The 14700-nt window shown below is 42.5% G+C and overlaps 2 protein-coding genes across 14 annotated transcripts in view; one reads left to right on the top strand and one right to left on the bottom strand.

The window, feature by feature from the left end:
- Window positions 1-14700, bottom strand: part of ENPP4 (ectonucleotide pyrophosphatase/phosphodiesterase 4) — a 138805-nt gene that overhangs the window by 28954 nt on the left and 95151 nt on the right. For 4 of the 9 annotated variants that reach the window (XR_010158031.1, XR_010158030.1, XM_024357236.3 and 1 more), the window contains one exon: window positions 323-455. The exons of 2 other annotated variants lie outside the window; for them this stretch is intronic. Coding sequence is in view for 3 of the 7 variants with exons in the window: in XM_024357236.3 (XP_024213004.2) it covers window positions 356-455 (100 nt within the window). In the remaining 4 variants the exon portion in view is untranslated. Of the gene's footprint in view, window positions 1-182; window positions 456-14700 lie in introns of those variants that run through there. 3 more of the 9 variants (XR_008548509.2, XR_001718446.4, XM_016955637.3) reach the window with 1 other exon arrangement.
- The window catches only part of RCAN2 (regulator of calcineurin 2), a 272477-nt gene that overhangs the window by 254984 nt on the left and 2793 nt on the right, over window positions 1-14700 (top strand).

Below are 14700 nucleotides of genomic sequence, written 5' to 3'. Positions count from 1 at the left end.
GACGTATAGAGGAGCAGCCCCTGCCTCCCAGCTTTCCTCACTCCTCTATGCCTTCCCAGACACACACACACTTTTTTTCCTTCCCTTTAGAAAACTAGGGGAAGACAAGAACAATGAGAATTTGCATGGCCCATGTCCATTTATCAATTGCCACATAACAAACTATCCCAAAAATCTAGGGCTTAAGACAACAGTCATTTATTTTGTTCACAAATCTGCCATTTGGGCCAGGCTCAGGGGGAAGGGTCATCTGTTCCATGCAATGTTTCTGGGGCAGCACAACTGGGGGCTGGCAAGTCAACTATGAAGATGGTTCACTCACATGGTTGGCAAAATGGTGCTATTAGCTGAGAGTTCACTTAGACTGTGGGTCCTGGTTCTTCTTAACGTGGCCCTCTTCATGGGTTGCTTGGGCTTCCTTACAACTTGGACATAGGGTTCCAAGCATGAGCATTCTGCAACAGCAAAGTAGAAGCGCATAGCATATTTGTTGCCTAATTCAGAAGTCACACTGCTTACTTCCACCACATAGGTTGAGGATCCCTTATCCAAAATGCTTGGGGCCAGAAGTGTTTTGGATTTTGGATATTTTGGGATTAGCGATACACAACCTGTACTATATTTGTCAAGACGGTCATTAAAGCCTGCCCAGGATTGAAGGGAGAGAACACAGAGGGAACACTCCTTAATGGAACATTGTCAAGGTTACAGGAGAGTATGTGGGGTGGGAAACATTATGACCGTCTTTGGAAAACACAACCTGCTACCACAAATAACTTTCCTGTTGTGAATTCACCCGTAATATGAGAGATAATACAGTTTTAAAATGAGAATGTAGAGGATCTTCTTCCAGAGTCCAAAACTTCCTTCCCTAAGAGATGCAAATTAACTCAGTTTATAATTTATAGTCTCTTCTTTTCATAATTTATTGTGTTGTCTTTTGAGGAGATTCATTGTCAAAGAGACCATGCCTAGAATAACTATCAATGGCCAAAACAAAACAAGGCAAGGTTCAGAAGGAATACATGATCCATCTTTAGCTAGAGAACAAATATTCACTAAAAATATGAGTTGCCATGAAAATGTATTAAAAGTGAAACACAAAACTAGGCTCCCTTTCAGTAGAGTCACTTGTAGAATATGTAAACAGTGGGAAGTATGAGAGTTAGGGACAGAGAGGGGCTATGAACACATTCTTTGAAGTCAGGCAAGCCTGAGTTTAAATCCTGGCTCTGCCATTTACTACCTGTGTGATCTCAACTTACTGTTGTATAACTAGATATTATGAAACCCACATGACAGAGCTGTTGTTATAATTAAAGATCTATTTCATGCCAAGTAGTTACAGACTTTCCTGTGCCTGGCATTTAGTAAGTGCTCCATAAGCAATTGTTATTATGTTTAGGGAATGTAGTGAGTTTCTATGACACCTACTGTGTGCTAGCACTGATAGAATGCTGATAAGAGGATAGATGCTTGCCTTTAAATGGTTTTCCACTTAGTTGAAAAGCTAAAACTTACACAAGTTAAACTATAGGAAGAATATTCACGTGTGAGTACATACCAGACATCACTCAAGTATGTTAGTAACGGCCAAGCGTGATGCTCTTCATAAATCAATCACATATTCATTGAACACTAATGTGTACCTTAAGCTGCAGCAGTCACAAAAGGTTAAGTCTTGACTTCAGTGGTTTGGAATATAACACATTGCTAGAGGAAATAACTAATGAATAATATCAAAGGTGATATAATTAAGCATTATAAATGAGTGTTTCTATCTCAAAAAAAAAAAAAGAAAATCAGAGATCTCATTAAAACGGCAAGATAAGATTTTCTGTCTCATGGAAATAGAGGTATAGAAAAGGTTAGGAAAGAGGAAGAAAAGGAGAGAAAATTGCCAGTGATGACAGAGAAAGGGGAAGTGGTGGTTGGAGGAAAAAGGATAGGTTCATTTTGAAGACCAGATTATATGATACCCACTACCGTGGGATGCAGCCTGTTATCATTCACCCCTTACTGCTCTTTGCAATGGTGTCTCCACTGAGGAAAAGCTCTTTGCAATTGTTCAGCTGCTTAATTCTTTGACTATTGTGTGATGTAATCAGATTAGTTAATCATACTGGAAACCAGAAATTACTTGGGGGCAACAGTGGCCAAAATAATATCGCCCTAAATAATCATAGCATGCATCTTGGGAGAGGGCTTTATCAAGTATTTGACACATATGTCTGTTTCATAGTATCCCAGTGATATGAGTGTTGTTCTCATTGATGAGGAAAACTGAGATTCAGAAATGTTATATAACTTTCTCAGAGTCACATTACTCATATGTGATAAGGTGAACTCTCCAACTGTTGTCTTAGGTGGCTTATTCTGGCACGGAAGTTAGTTCCTGTCGTGGGGAAACCAGCAAAGAGTATTTTGGGTGGGAGGGTTAGTCATGGATAGGGTTATAACAAGGGGTGTGTAGGGAAGGAGCATGCAGAGAAGGGTTGACAAGCAATGTTCAATAGTGCTTGGTGACTGATTACAAATGATGAAAGAGAGAGAAAATTCAAGGATGACTGACTCTAAGCATTTGCACCTAGAAGGCTGGAAGAATGATGGCAATTCTAAGAAGCGTGATAGCTGGTAACGGAACCTAGATTGGCAGAGAAAATAATTCTACTTTAGACATGTGAGTTTGGAAAAGAGTAGTCAACTTGTAGAGAGACGTCAGTAAGTCAGGATGCATGTGTGAGATCAGGCCTGGATATGTAGCTCCTCATAGGGCAGGAACTGGGGCTCATGATGAGCAAGAGAAAGAATGTCCTGGAAAGAAGGGCAGCAGGTGCTGAGCAGAGCAAAGCTTGGCCTTGCCTGTTAGATGTGGCTGTATTTTCAAAGCCTCTAGTTCTGGGATTCTATCTATTGCTTGGCAGTACACATACAAAGACTTTGTCCAGCAGGCACTAAACTTATAGGAAGATTTCCCCTTCCTTCCATCATAGAGTTTTTCTTATTAGGAATCTAAATAATGAATCTCAAAAGCTTCTCTAATACATAGACATGTAGCTCTGTTTCATCTCTCTACCTTTACCTTGTCTGAATTTTGCGGATTTTTATAAACTTTGCATAATCATACTGATTATTTTAGAAAGAATTTAAGAGGTGGCCAAGTCATGGCCCGTAAGCCAAGGTGGCATGAGAGAGAAACTCAGTGGCACTTGGACTGCCAGCCACCAACACATTTCTCTGCAATTGTGGCAAGTGAGGTTGTATCATCTCACCAAGTTTCCCAGCCCCTAGTCAGCACAGGGACTCACCCTCCTCCCTCCTGCGAATGGGAAACAGCCCATGGGCACCCTCACTCCCTCCTCCAGTCATAGAGGAATTGGGACATTGTCACAAACCTGTCTCCAGCCACTTGGGAAAAGACGAGACAGAACTTTGGCATCTAATTTAAGCAATGGCCAAACCTCAGTCAGTTTCAAAGGCCTGGATGAGAATTTAACTGTTAACCATGTGCTAAAAGGTTTTTCATTTAATTGGCTGAAAGTTTGTTTCATGGAATAGGTAGAAAACCCTGACCAATGCACTTGCTGGTGACTTTTGGTCCTGGCCTCCTTTCTGCACACAAAGGAGAGGACAGTTTCAATACTGGCAGAGGAGTGAGCATGTTGATGGGTCAACCCTCTGCTTGTCTTTTCAGAGAAATGCTGGTTCCATTGGTCTGTTCTCACTGCACCATGGCGGGACCTCCCACCCTGTGTGGGTAAGATTTGACAGACTCTCTGTCCCCAAACAAGCCCAGTTGATCCATGTGCCTGGTGACAGCATTGGCGTCAGCCCTTGTGGTAGAGGAATTAGTTGAAGCCCAAAGGGAAAAAGAGGCCAAAAAAAGAAAAATTCAATCCAACAAGACCAAAGCTATTTCTTTTTATTTTGTGGTTCTCAGCAGCTGTTAAGCTTTGCTGGCTTTCGATAGTAAGAAAGTGTCCAAGAATAGAACAGTGCAATGTCAGAGTTAATGGGATCACAGCAATAAAATGTCTCTACTACTGAGCAATCTGATGGTATTAAGTTGATGTGGAAGTTGCTTTGCACCCTGCACACAGAGTGGACTCCCTGCTTGCCCTCCCATTCTGAGTGTTCCCTCAACACACCTATTCTGAGAGGAAAGCAACCACTTCTAAAGTGGTAAATGCATTGCAAAAGAAGTGTCTTCAGGCCGGGCACGGTGGCTCACGCCTGTAATCTCAGCACTTTGGGAGGCTGAGGCAGGTGGATTACCTGAGGTCAGGAGTTCAAGACCAGTCTGGCCAATATGGTGAAATCCTGTCTCTACTAAAAATACAAAAAATTAGCAGGGTGTGATCGTAGGTGCCTGTAATCCCAGCTACTCGAGAGGCTGAGGCAGGAGAATCGTTTGAACCCAGGAGGCAGAGGTTGCGGTGAGCCAAGATCGTGCCATTGCACTCTCCAGCCTGGGCAACAAGAGCAAAACACCATCTCAAGAAAAAAAAAAAAAAAAAAGAAATGTTCTTCATCTCAGCCAGGGAAAACAAAAGGTTTAATCAAAGGCCTAGCTTTGTTAGATGTGTTTTATTACAATTTCTTTAAAATGGCCAGCTTCTTGCTAACAGATGGGAAAAGGGGAAGGGTGTCTGAGATCTCCGAATTCTCTGGCCTGAGCCTTGCCCTCATCTCAACCCCAGGTTCTGGGTCTCTGCTGCAGATTCCTTTCTATTCCTCATTTGAGGATGACAGAGGCCATCCCCCCTTCATCAATGCACTCCCCATCCACAGAGCAGTGAATGAAACTACAGTGGCCACCAGTGTTTCTTCAAAAGGGGCTTCCCCTGCAAATGTAAGAACTTAAAAAAAAATTCTATACATAAAAACAAGAATCACCACCATATTTGATGACTCAGCAAACACTTCTTTCTCTGTCTCTCTTTGGATGGTGTCTTTCATTCAGAATTGCAAGAAGTTCCTGAAGGAAAGACAAAATTTGAGAAACCCTGGATGCGGTTAACTCAATCATTGTTCACCGTGGAACTTTGAGTGACTTGATGTTCTCTCCTGAACAACAATGAGAACACCAAAGATGAACGGGAGCTGGTGGCTGGGAGCGCCAGAGAAGCCATCCAGGATTCCTTACCTCCTTTCCTTTATGCATTCTCAGCTTCCATCCCTCCATTATCCTCTACCTGCACTGTTACCATTTACCATTTTCCAGCAAAAAAATATGTAGAATGGAGGAAGGGAGGGGGCACATTGTGTGTGCGCCAGTATCCTCATGGGGCCACAGCCTCTTGCTGGGAGTTCCGTGTAACCGTCGCCACCCAAACACAGAAGCACTGAGAAGCACTTAGGGCTGATGGGTACACATGTAGATTCTACTAAATCGGAATTTGCAGGTTTGCATCCCTATACTGGTAAACTCTTTTTTTTTTTTTGAGACAGAGTCTTGCTGTGTGGCCCAGGCTGGAGTGCAGTGGCATGACCTCAGCTCACTGCAACTACCACTTCCTGGGTTTAAGTGATTCTCATGCCTCAGCCTCCGCAGTAGCTGGGACTTCAGGCATGCACCACCATGCCCAGCTAATTTTTGTATTTTTAGTAGAGGTGGGGGTTTCCCCATGTTGACCAGGCTGGTCTTGAACTTCCAACCTCAAGTGACCTGCCCACCTCAGCCTCCCAAAGTGCTGGCATTACAGGCATGAGACACCATGCCCGACCTAAACTCTTTTTTTAACGAGCACTCCCAGTTAATTGTCAGTGTTTAAGAACCACTGCTTAGAGACACCCCCAACCAGAGCTGCCCACTCTGACCCAGAGCCTTTGATACAACCCTCAGATAAAGCTGGTTTGTTGTAGATTTGTCTCCTTAGCAATGTCTGCAGATTATCTGTTTACCTGGGGACATGGATTAAAATGCCAAAATATTTTAGAGAGAACAGAACCCACACAATTAAGTGAACCTTACTTAGCATCGATACATACAGCACTATACCGCATATGTGTAGTTTGCAACTTCCCCATGGATTACAGCGTGCTGGGTTAGTGCCAACTATCAATTCTTGCTCCGCAGGGCAGGATAGCAAAGTGATCAGGCAGTCGTCTCCTTCCTGGGTCTCCCCTGTATCCCTGCTCCTGTCACTGTCTTCTTCTGTATCAGACTGGGCCACATCAGCTTGCTTGTATCAGAGATTCAATGCTTGTTGATGCAGTTCTCCCTACCTATGATTTCACCACTTCTAGACTTTAAATACAGAGTCATATCAGCCATACTTCAATGGCTGTGGCTGGTTCTATTTCTCTGTACTATCAATATCCAGGGAAATGCTGGAGTTGTAACACTCTATTTCTGTGAAATATTTGCTGCCCTCACCCAGGAAAGCCTTTACTCTATACAGCAGGATGTCAAGGGCAAGAGGTGCCTAATACAGACTTCTCTGACTCTTAACTGAATGAGCACACTCTCAGCAGGCTATGGCTGTGTTCGTTTGCTAGGGTTGCCATAACAAAATGCAACAAACCTCCGGGCATGGTGGCTCACACCTGTAATCCCAGCACTTTGGGAGGCCAAGGCGGGTGGATCACCTGAGATCAGGAGTTCGAGACCAGCCTGACCAACATGGTGAAACTCCGTCTCTACTAAAAATACAAAAATTAGCCAGGTGCGGTGGCGTGCACCTGTAATCCCAGCTACTAGGGAGGCTGAGGCAAGAGAATTGCTTGAACCCAGGAGGCAGAGGTTGCAGTGAGCTGAGATCACACCACTGCACTCCAGCCTGGGCAGCAGAACAAGACTCTGACTCAAAAAAAAAAAAAAAAATGCCACAAACCGAGTGGCATTTATGACAAAAATTTATAGACTCACCGTTCTGGAAGTTAGAAGTTCAAGTCAAGGTGTACACAGGACCATGCTGTCTCTGAAGGTGTCAGGAAAGGATCTGTTCCTGGCCTGTCGTAGCTTCGGGTAGTTCCTTGGCTTATGGCTGCATCACCTCAGTCTTCACATGGCATTCTCCCTATGTATATGTCAATGTCCAAACTTCCTTTTTCTATAAGGGTGCTAGTCGTATTGATGTAGAGCCCACCCTAATGACCTCATCTTAATTTGATCATCTGCAAAGACCTTAGGTCCAAATAAAGTTACTTTCACAGCTACTAGAGGTTAGTTAGGACCTCAACATCTTTTGAGGGGACTCAATTCAACCAATAACAATGGCTGACTCTGAATGTCTACATCCTTCCCAGCATCACTTAGAAGAGCTTCGATATTTATTGCATTATCAGTGTTCCTCATTCCCTAACATCAGCACCCAGAATTTAAAACTGTACCTTGGAGAGAGGTTCCAAGATAGCCAAATAGGAAGAGCTCCAGTCTACAGCTCCCAGCGTGAGTGATGCAGAAGATGGGTGATTTCTGCATTTCCAACTGAGGTACCAGGTTCATCTCACTGGGGCTTGTTGGACAGTGGGTGCAGCCCACAGAGCAGGGTGGGGCATCACCTCACCCAGGAAGCACTAGGGGTTGGGGAATTCCCTTTCCTAGCCAAGGGAAGCCGTGACAGATGGTACCTGGAAAGTCGGGTCACTCCCACCCTAATACTGTGCTTTTCCAATGGTCTTAGCAAACGGCACACCAGGAGATTATATCCTGTGCCTGGCTTGGAGGGTGCCATGCCCATGGAGCCTCACTCACTGCTAGCACAGCAGTCTGAGATCAAACTGCAAGGTGGCAGGGAGGCTGTGAGGAGGGGCATCCACCATTGCTGAGGCTTGAGTAGATAAAGCAGCCAGGAAGCTCAAACTGGGTGGAGCCCACTGCAGCTCAAGGAGGCCTGCCTGCCTCTGTAGACTCCACCTCTAGGGGTAGGGCATAGCTGAACAAAAGGCAGCAGAAACTTCTGCAGACTTACACATCCCTGTCTGACAGCATTGAAGACAGTAGTGGTTCTCCAAGCACGGAGTTGGAGATCTGAGTATGGAGACTGCCTCCTCAAGTGGTTCCCTGACCCCCGAGTAGCCTAACTGGGAGACACCTCCAAGTAGGGGCCAACTGATACCTCATACAGCCAGGTGCCCCTCTGAGACGAAGCTTCCAGAGGAAGGATCAGGCAGCAACATTTGCCGCTCTGCAATATTTGTTGTTCTGCAGCCTCCGCTGGTGATACCCAGGCAAACAGGGTCTGGAGTGGACCTCCAGCAAACTCCAACAGACCTGCAGCTGAGGGTCCTGACTGTTAGAAGGAAAACTAACAAACAGAAAGGACCTCCACACCAAAACCCCATCTGTACGTTACCATCATCAAAGACCAAAGGTAGATAAAACCACAAAGATGGGGAGAAACCAGAGCAGAAAAGCTGAAAATTCTAAATATCAGAGCACCTCTTCTCCTCCAAAGGAACGCAGCTCCTCACCAGCAATGGAACAAAGCTGGATGGAGAATGACTTTGACGAGTTGAGAGAAGAAGGCTTCAGATGATTGGTAAGAACAAACTTCTCCAAGCTAAAGGAGGAAGTTCGAACCCATCACAAAGAAGCTAAAAACCTTGAAAAAAGATTAGACAAATGGCTAACTAGAATAAACAGCATAGAGAAGACGTTAAATGACCTGATGGAGCTGAAAACCATGGCAAGAGAACTATGTGATGCATACAAAAGCTTCAGTAGCCAATTCGATCAGGTGGAAGAAAGGGTATCAGTGATTGAAGATCAAATGAATGAAATGAAGCGAGAAGAGAAGTTTAGAGAAAAAAGAATAAAAAGAAATGAACAAGCCTCCAAGAAATATGCGACTATGTGAAAAGACCAAATCTACATCTCATTGGTGTGCCTGAAAGTGACAGGGAGAATGGAACCAAGTTGGAAAACACTCTTCAGGATATTAGCCAGGAGAACTTCCCCAACCTAGCAAGTCAGGCCAACATTCAAATTCAGGAAATACAGAGAACACCACAAAGATAATCCATGAGAAGAGCAACTCCAAGAAACATAATTGTCAGATTCTCCAAAGTTGAAATGAAGGAAAAAATGTTAAGGGCAGCAAGAAAGAAAGGTCAGGTTACCCACAAAGGAAAGCCCACCAGACTAACAGCTGATCTCTCAGCAGAAACTCTACAAGCCAGAAGAGAGTGGGCGCCAATATTCAACATTCTTAAGGAGAAGAATTTTCAACCCAGAATTTCATATCCAGCCAAACTAAGCTTCATAAGTGAAGGAGAAATAAAATACTTTACAGACAAGCAAATGCTGAGAGATTTTGTCACCACCAGGCCTGCCTTACAAGAGCTCCTGAAGGAAGCAATAAACATGGAAAGGAACAACTGGTACCACCCACTGCAAAAACATGCCAAACTGTAAAGACCATCGATGCTAGGAAGAAACCGCATCAACTAATGAACAAAATAACCAGCTAACATCATAATGACAGGATCAAATTCACACATAACAATGTTAAATGTAAATGGGCTAAATGCTCCAATTAAAAGACACAGACTGGCAAATTGGATAAAGAGTCAAGACCCATCAGTGTGCTGTATTCAGGAGACCCATCTCATGTGCAGAGACACACATAGGCTCAAAATAAAGAGATGGAGGAAGATCTACCAAGCAAATAGAAAACAAAAAAAAAGCAGGGGTTGCAATCCTAGTCTCTGATAAAACAGACTTTAAACCAACAAAGACCAAAAGATACAAAGAAGGCCATTACATAATGGTAAAGGGATCAATTCAACAAGAAGAGCTAACTATCCTAAATATATATGCACCCAATACAGGAGCACCCAGATTCATAAAGCAAGTCCTTACAGACCTAAAAGAGACTTAGACTCCCACACAATAATAATGAGAGACTTTAACACCCCACTGTCAACATTAGACAGATCAACGAGAAAGTTAACAAGGATATCCAGGAATAGAATTCAGCTCTGCACCAAGCAGACCTAATAGACATCTACAGAACTCTCCACCCCAAATCAACAGAATATACATTCTTCTCAGCACCACATTGCACTTATTCCAAAATTGACCACATAGTTGGAAATAAGGCACTCCTCAGCAAATGTAAAAGAACAGTAATTATAACAAACTGTCTCTCAGACCACAGTGCAATCAAACTAGAATTCAGGATTAAGAAACTGACCAAAAACCACTCAACTTCATGGAAACTGAACAACCTGCTCCTGAATGATTACTGGGTACATAATGAAATGAAGGCAGAAATAAAGATGTTCTTCGAAACCAGTGAGAACCAGTGAGAACAACATACCAGAATCTCTGGGACACATTTAAAGCAGTGTGTAGAGGGAAATTTATAGCACTAAATGCCCACAAGAGAAAGCAGGAAAGATCTAAAATTGACACCCTAACATCACAATTAAAAGAATTAGAGAAGCAAGAGCAAACACATTCAAAAGCTAGCAGAAGGCTAAGATCAGAGCAGAACTGAAGGAGATAGGGACACAAAAAAACCCTTCAAAAAATTAATGAATCCGGAATCTGGTTTTTTGAAAAGATCAACAAAATTGATAGACCACTAGCAAGACTAATAAAGAAGAAAAGAGAGAAGAATCAAATAGATGCAATAAATATGATAAAGGGGATATCACAACCATTCCCACAGAAATACAAACTACCATCAGAGAATACTATAAACACTCTACGCAAATAAACTAGAAAATCTAGAAGATATGGATAAATTCCTGGACACATACACCCTCCCAAGACTTAAACAGAAAGAAGTTGAATCCCTGAATAGACCAATAACAGGCTCTGAAATTGAGGCAATAATTGATAGCCTACGAGCCAAAAAAAGTCCAGAACCAGATGTATTCACAGCCAAATTCTACCAGAGGTACAAGGAAAAGCTGGTACCATTCCTTCTGAAATTATTCCAGTAATAGAAAAAGAGGAATCCTCCCTAACTAATTTTATGAGGCCAGCATCATCCTGATACCAAAGCCTGGCAGAGACACAACAAAAAAAGAGAATTTTAGACCAATATCCCTGATGAACATCGATGCAAAAATCCTCAATTAAATAGTGGCAAAACGAATCCAGCAGCACATCAAAAAGCTTATCCACCAAGATCAAGTGGGCTTCATCCCTGAGATGCAAGGCTGGTTCAACATGTGCGAATCAATAAACATAATCCATCATATAAATAGAACCAAAGACAAAAACCACATGATTATCTCAATAGATGCAGAAAAGGCCTTTGACAAAATTCAACAGCCCTTCATGCTAAAAACTCTCAATAAATTAGGTATTGATGGAACATATCTCAAAAGTAATAAGAGTTATTTATGACAAACCCACAGCTAATATCATACTGAATGGGCAAAAACTGGAAGCATTCCCTTTGAAAACTGGCACAAGACAGGGATGCCCTCTCTCACCACTCCTATTCAACATAGTGTTGGAAGTTCTGGCTAGGGCAATCAGGCAGGAGAAAGAAATAAAGGGTATTCAATTAGGAAAAGAGGAAGTCAAATTGTCTCTGTTTCCAGATGACATGATTGTATATTTAGAAAACCCCATCATCTCAGCCCAAAATCCCCTTAAGCTGATAAGCAACTTCAGCAAAGTCTCAGGATACAAAATCAATGTGCAAAAATCACAAGCATTCCTATACACCAATAACCAACAAACAGAGAGCCAAATCATGAGTAAACTCCCATTCACAATTTCTTCAAAGAGAATAAAATACCTAGGAATTCAACTTAGAAGGGATGTGAAGGACCTCTTCAAGGAGAACTACAAACCACTGCTCAATGAAATAAAAAAGGACACAAACAAATGGAAGAACATTCCATGCTCATGGATAGGAAGAATCAATATCGTGAAAATGGCCATACTGCCCAAGGTAATTTATAGATTCGATGCCATCCCCATCAAGCTACCAAGGACTTTCTTCACAGAACTGGAAAAACTACTTTAAAGTTCATGTGGAATGAAAAAAGAGCTCACATTGCCAAGACAATCCTAAGCCAAAAGAACAAACCTGGAGGCATCACACTACCTGACTTCAAATTATACTACAAGTCTACAGTAACCAAAACAGCACGGTACTGGTACCAAAATGGAGATATAGACCAATGGAACAGAACAGAGCCCTCAGAAACAATACCACACATCTACAACCATCTGATCCTTGACAAACCTGACAGAAACAAGCAATGGGGAAAGGATTCCCTATTTAATAAATGGTGCTGAGAAAACTGGCTAGCCATATGTAGAAAGGTGAAACTGGATCTCTTCCTCATACTTTATACACAAATTAATTCAAGATGGATTAAAGACTTAAATGTTAGACCTAAAACCATAAAAACCCTAGAAGAAAACCTAGGCAATACCATTCAGGACATAGGCATGGGCAAGGACTTCATGACTGAAACACCAGAAGCAATGGCAACAAAAGCCAAAATTGACAAATGGGATCTAATTAAACTAAAGAGCTTCTGCACAGCAAAAGAAACTACCATCAGAGTGAACAGGCAACCTACAGATTGGGAGAAAATTTTTACTATCTACCCATGTGACAAAGGGCTAATATCCAGAATCTACAAAGAACTTAAACAAATTTACAAGAAAAAAAATCAAACAACCCCATCAAAAAGTGGGAAAATTATATGAACAGACACTACTCAAAAGATGACATTTATGCAGCCAACAGACACATGAAAAAATGCTCATCATCACTGGCCATCAGAGAAATGCAAATCAAAACCACAATGAAATACCATCTCACACCAGTTAGAATGGTGATCATTAAAAAGTCAGGAAACAACAGGTGCTGGAGAGGATGTGGAGAAATAGGAACACTTTTACACTGTTGGTGGGACTGTAAACTAGTTCAGCCTTTGTGGAAGACAGTGTGGCAATTCCTCAAGGATCTAGAACTAGAAATACCATTTGACCCAGCCATCCCATTACTGGGTATATACCCAAAGGATTATAAATCATGCTGCTATAAAGACACATGCACACATATGTTTATTGTGGCACTATTCACAATAGCAAAGACTTGGAACCAACCCAAATGTCCATCAATGATAGACTGGATTAAGAAAAGGTGGCACATATACACCATGGAATACTATGCAGCCATAAAAAAGGATGAGTTCATGTCCTTTGTAGGGACACGGATGAAGCTGGAAACCATCATTCTCAGCAAACTATCACAAGGACAGAAAGCCAAACACCACATATTCTCACTCATAGGTGGGAATTGAACAATGAGAACACTTGGACACAGGGTGGGGAACATCACACACTGGGGCCTGTCATGGGGTGGGGGAAGGGGGGGAGGGATAGCATTAGGAGATATGTAAATGACGAGTTAACAGGTGCAGCACACCAACATGGCACATGTATACATATGTAACAAACCTGCACATTGTGCACATGTACCCTAGAAGTTAAAGTATAATTTAAAAAAACTGTACCTTGTGAAAGTTTGCTATTTGCACCATTAAGGCTTACCAAGATGTGCACAGTAGCACATAATTAGTGCCCTGTCACTGGAACTGACAATACTTGCTCCAGCCATCCAGTGGAGGCACTTAGACTGAGAATAGCAGATTCCTGGGCTGCATCGGGTCTAGCTTTGATCCTGGAAGAAGGTCAGGATTTAGGGAACTCTGGAGGGGAAGTGAGGCTATGCCAAGTAAAAGTAGCTATTTTGGTGGCCCTAAGAATGTAGCTGTCATGATTAGGGGCCAACAGATAAACCAGTTTGACCAAAACAAAGAAGGAACTGATGCAGGTAGTGATGGAAAAGATTGGTGAGAGATTACGCAGGGTCTTCTGTGCTAGACTAAAAAATTTATACTTGATCTTGTGAGATCTAGAGAGCCACTAACCAGGAGGATATCTGGGAGTTATTGTTTTTGGAAGATTTCTCTTTTGATCCATGAAAGATGGGAAGTGAAGGATGGGATGTCCGGAGAGGATTAAGATGAGTATGTCAACAATGAAGTTGAAAAGTTACAAGCATGCAGGTTGAGAATACCCCCTCCTCTTACCCCACCACCTGGAGTCCTTCCGCTTGTCTTTTAGACCCAGATCAGCTGCCAGTCCACTAGGAAGCCTTTCAGAGTTACTTACCATTTGATGCCATAGTCCTTAACATACATTGCCACCATAGTGCTCACCATTTTATATTGTGATATGTTCTGTCTCCACATGTCTCCACTGGACTGTGCACTTGTGAAAGGCACAAATACTTTTTATTCTACCTTGTAGCCTTTATGAACAGCAATAGACCACGAGAGATGCTCAAGAAACATCTACTGAAGCAACAGAAAGACAGAAAGCCAGTCAGCTAACAGCCATTTGACTGTAATATGAGCCAGTCAAGAATGTAGACACTTGGAACTAGAAAGGGCCTTGATGGTCATCTAACCTAGTTACCCAGTAACCACTGAATCCTGGGCATGTGATAACCCCACCTTATTCCATCCTGGAGCAGCTCTGGCTGTAAGAAGTGTAGAGCTGGAGGGGAACTCAGAAACTACCAAATTCAAAAGATAAAGAAGTGAAGTGATTGGCCCAAGGTTGCTCAAAAACTAGCAGCAAGGTTGGAAAATAGAAGAGAAACTAATACGACTAACTGCCAAGTCCATCCAGTCCTCACCACCATCCTACAGAGTGGAGGTATTACCATGTTGAAATTTACGGTAAAGGATGTGGAGGCTAAG

This window comes from Pan troglodytes, chromosome 5 (genome assembly GCF_028858775.2).
Source record: "Pan troglodytes isolate AG18354 chromosome 5, NHGRI_mPanTro3-v2.0_pri, whole genome shotgun sequence".
Taxonomy (NCBI): domain Eukaryota; kingdom Metazoa; phylum Chordata; class Mammalia; order Primates; family Hominidae; genus Pan; species Pan troglodytes.
Note: the sequence above shows the minus strand (reverse complement) of the source record. Positions and strands in the feature narration are given on the sequence as shown.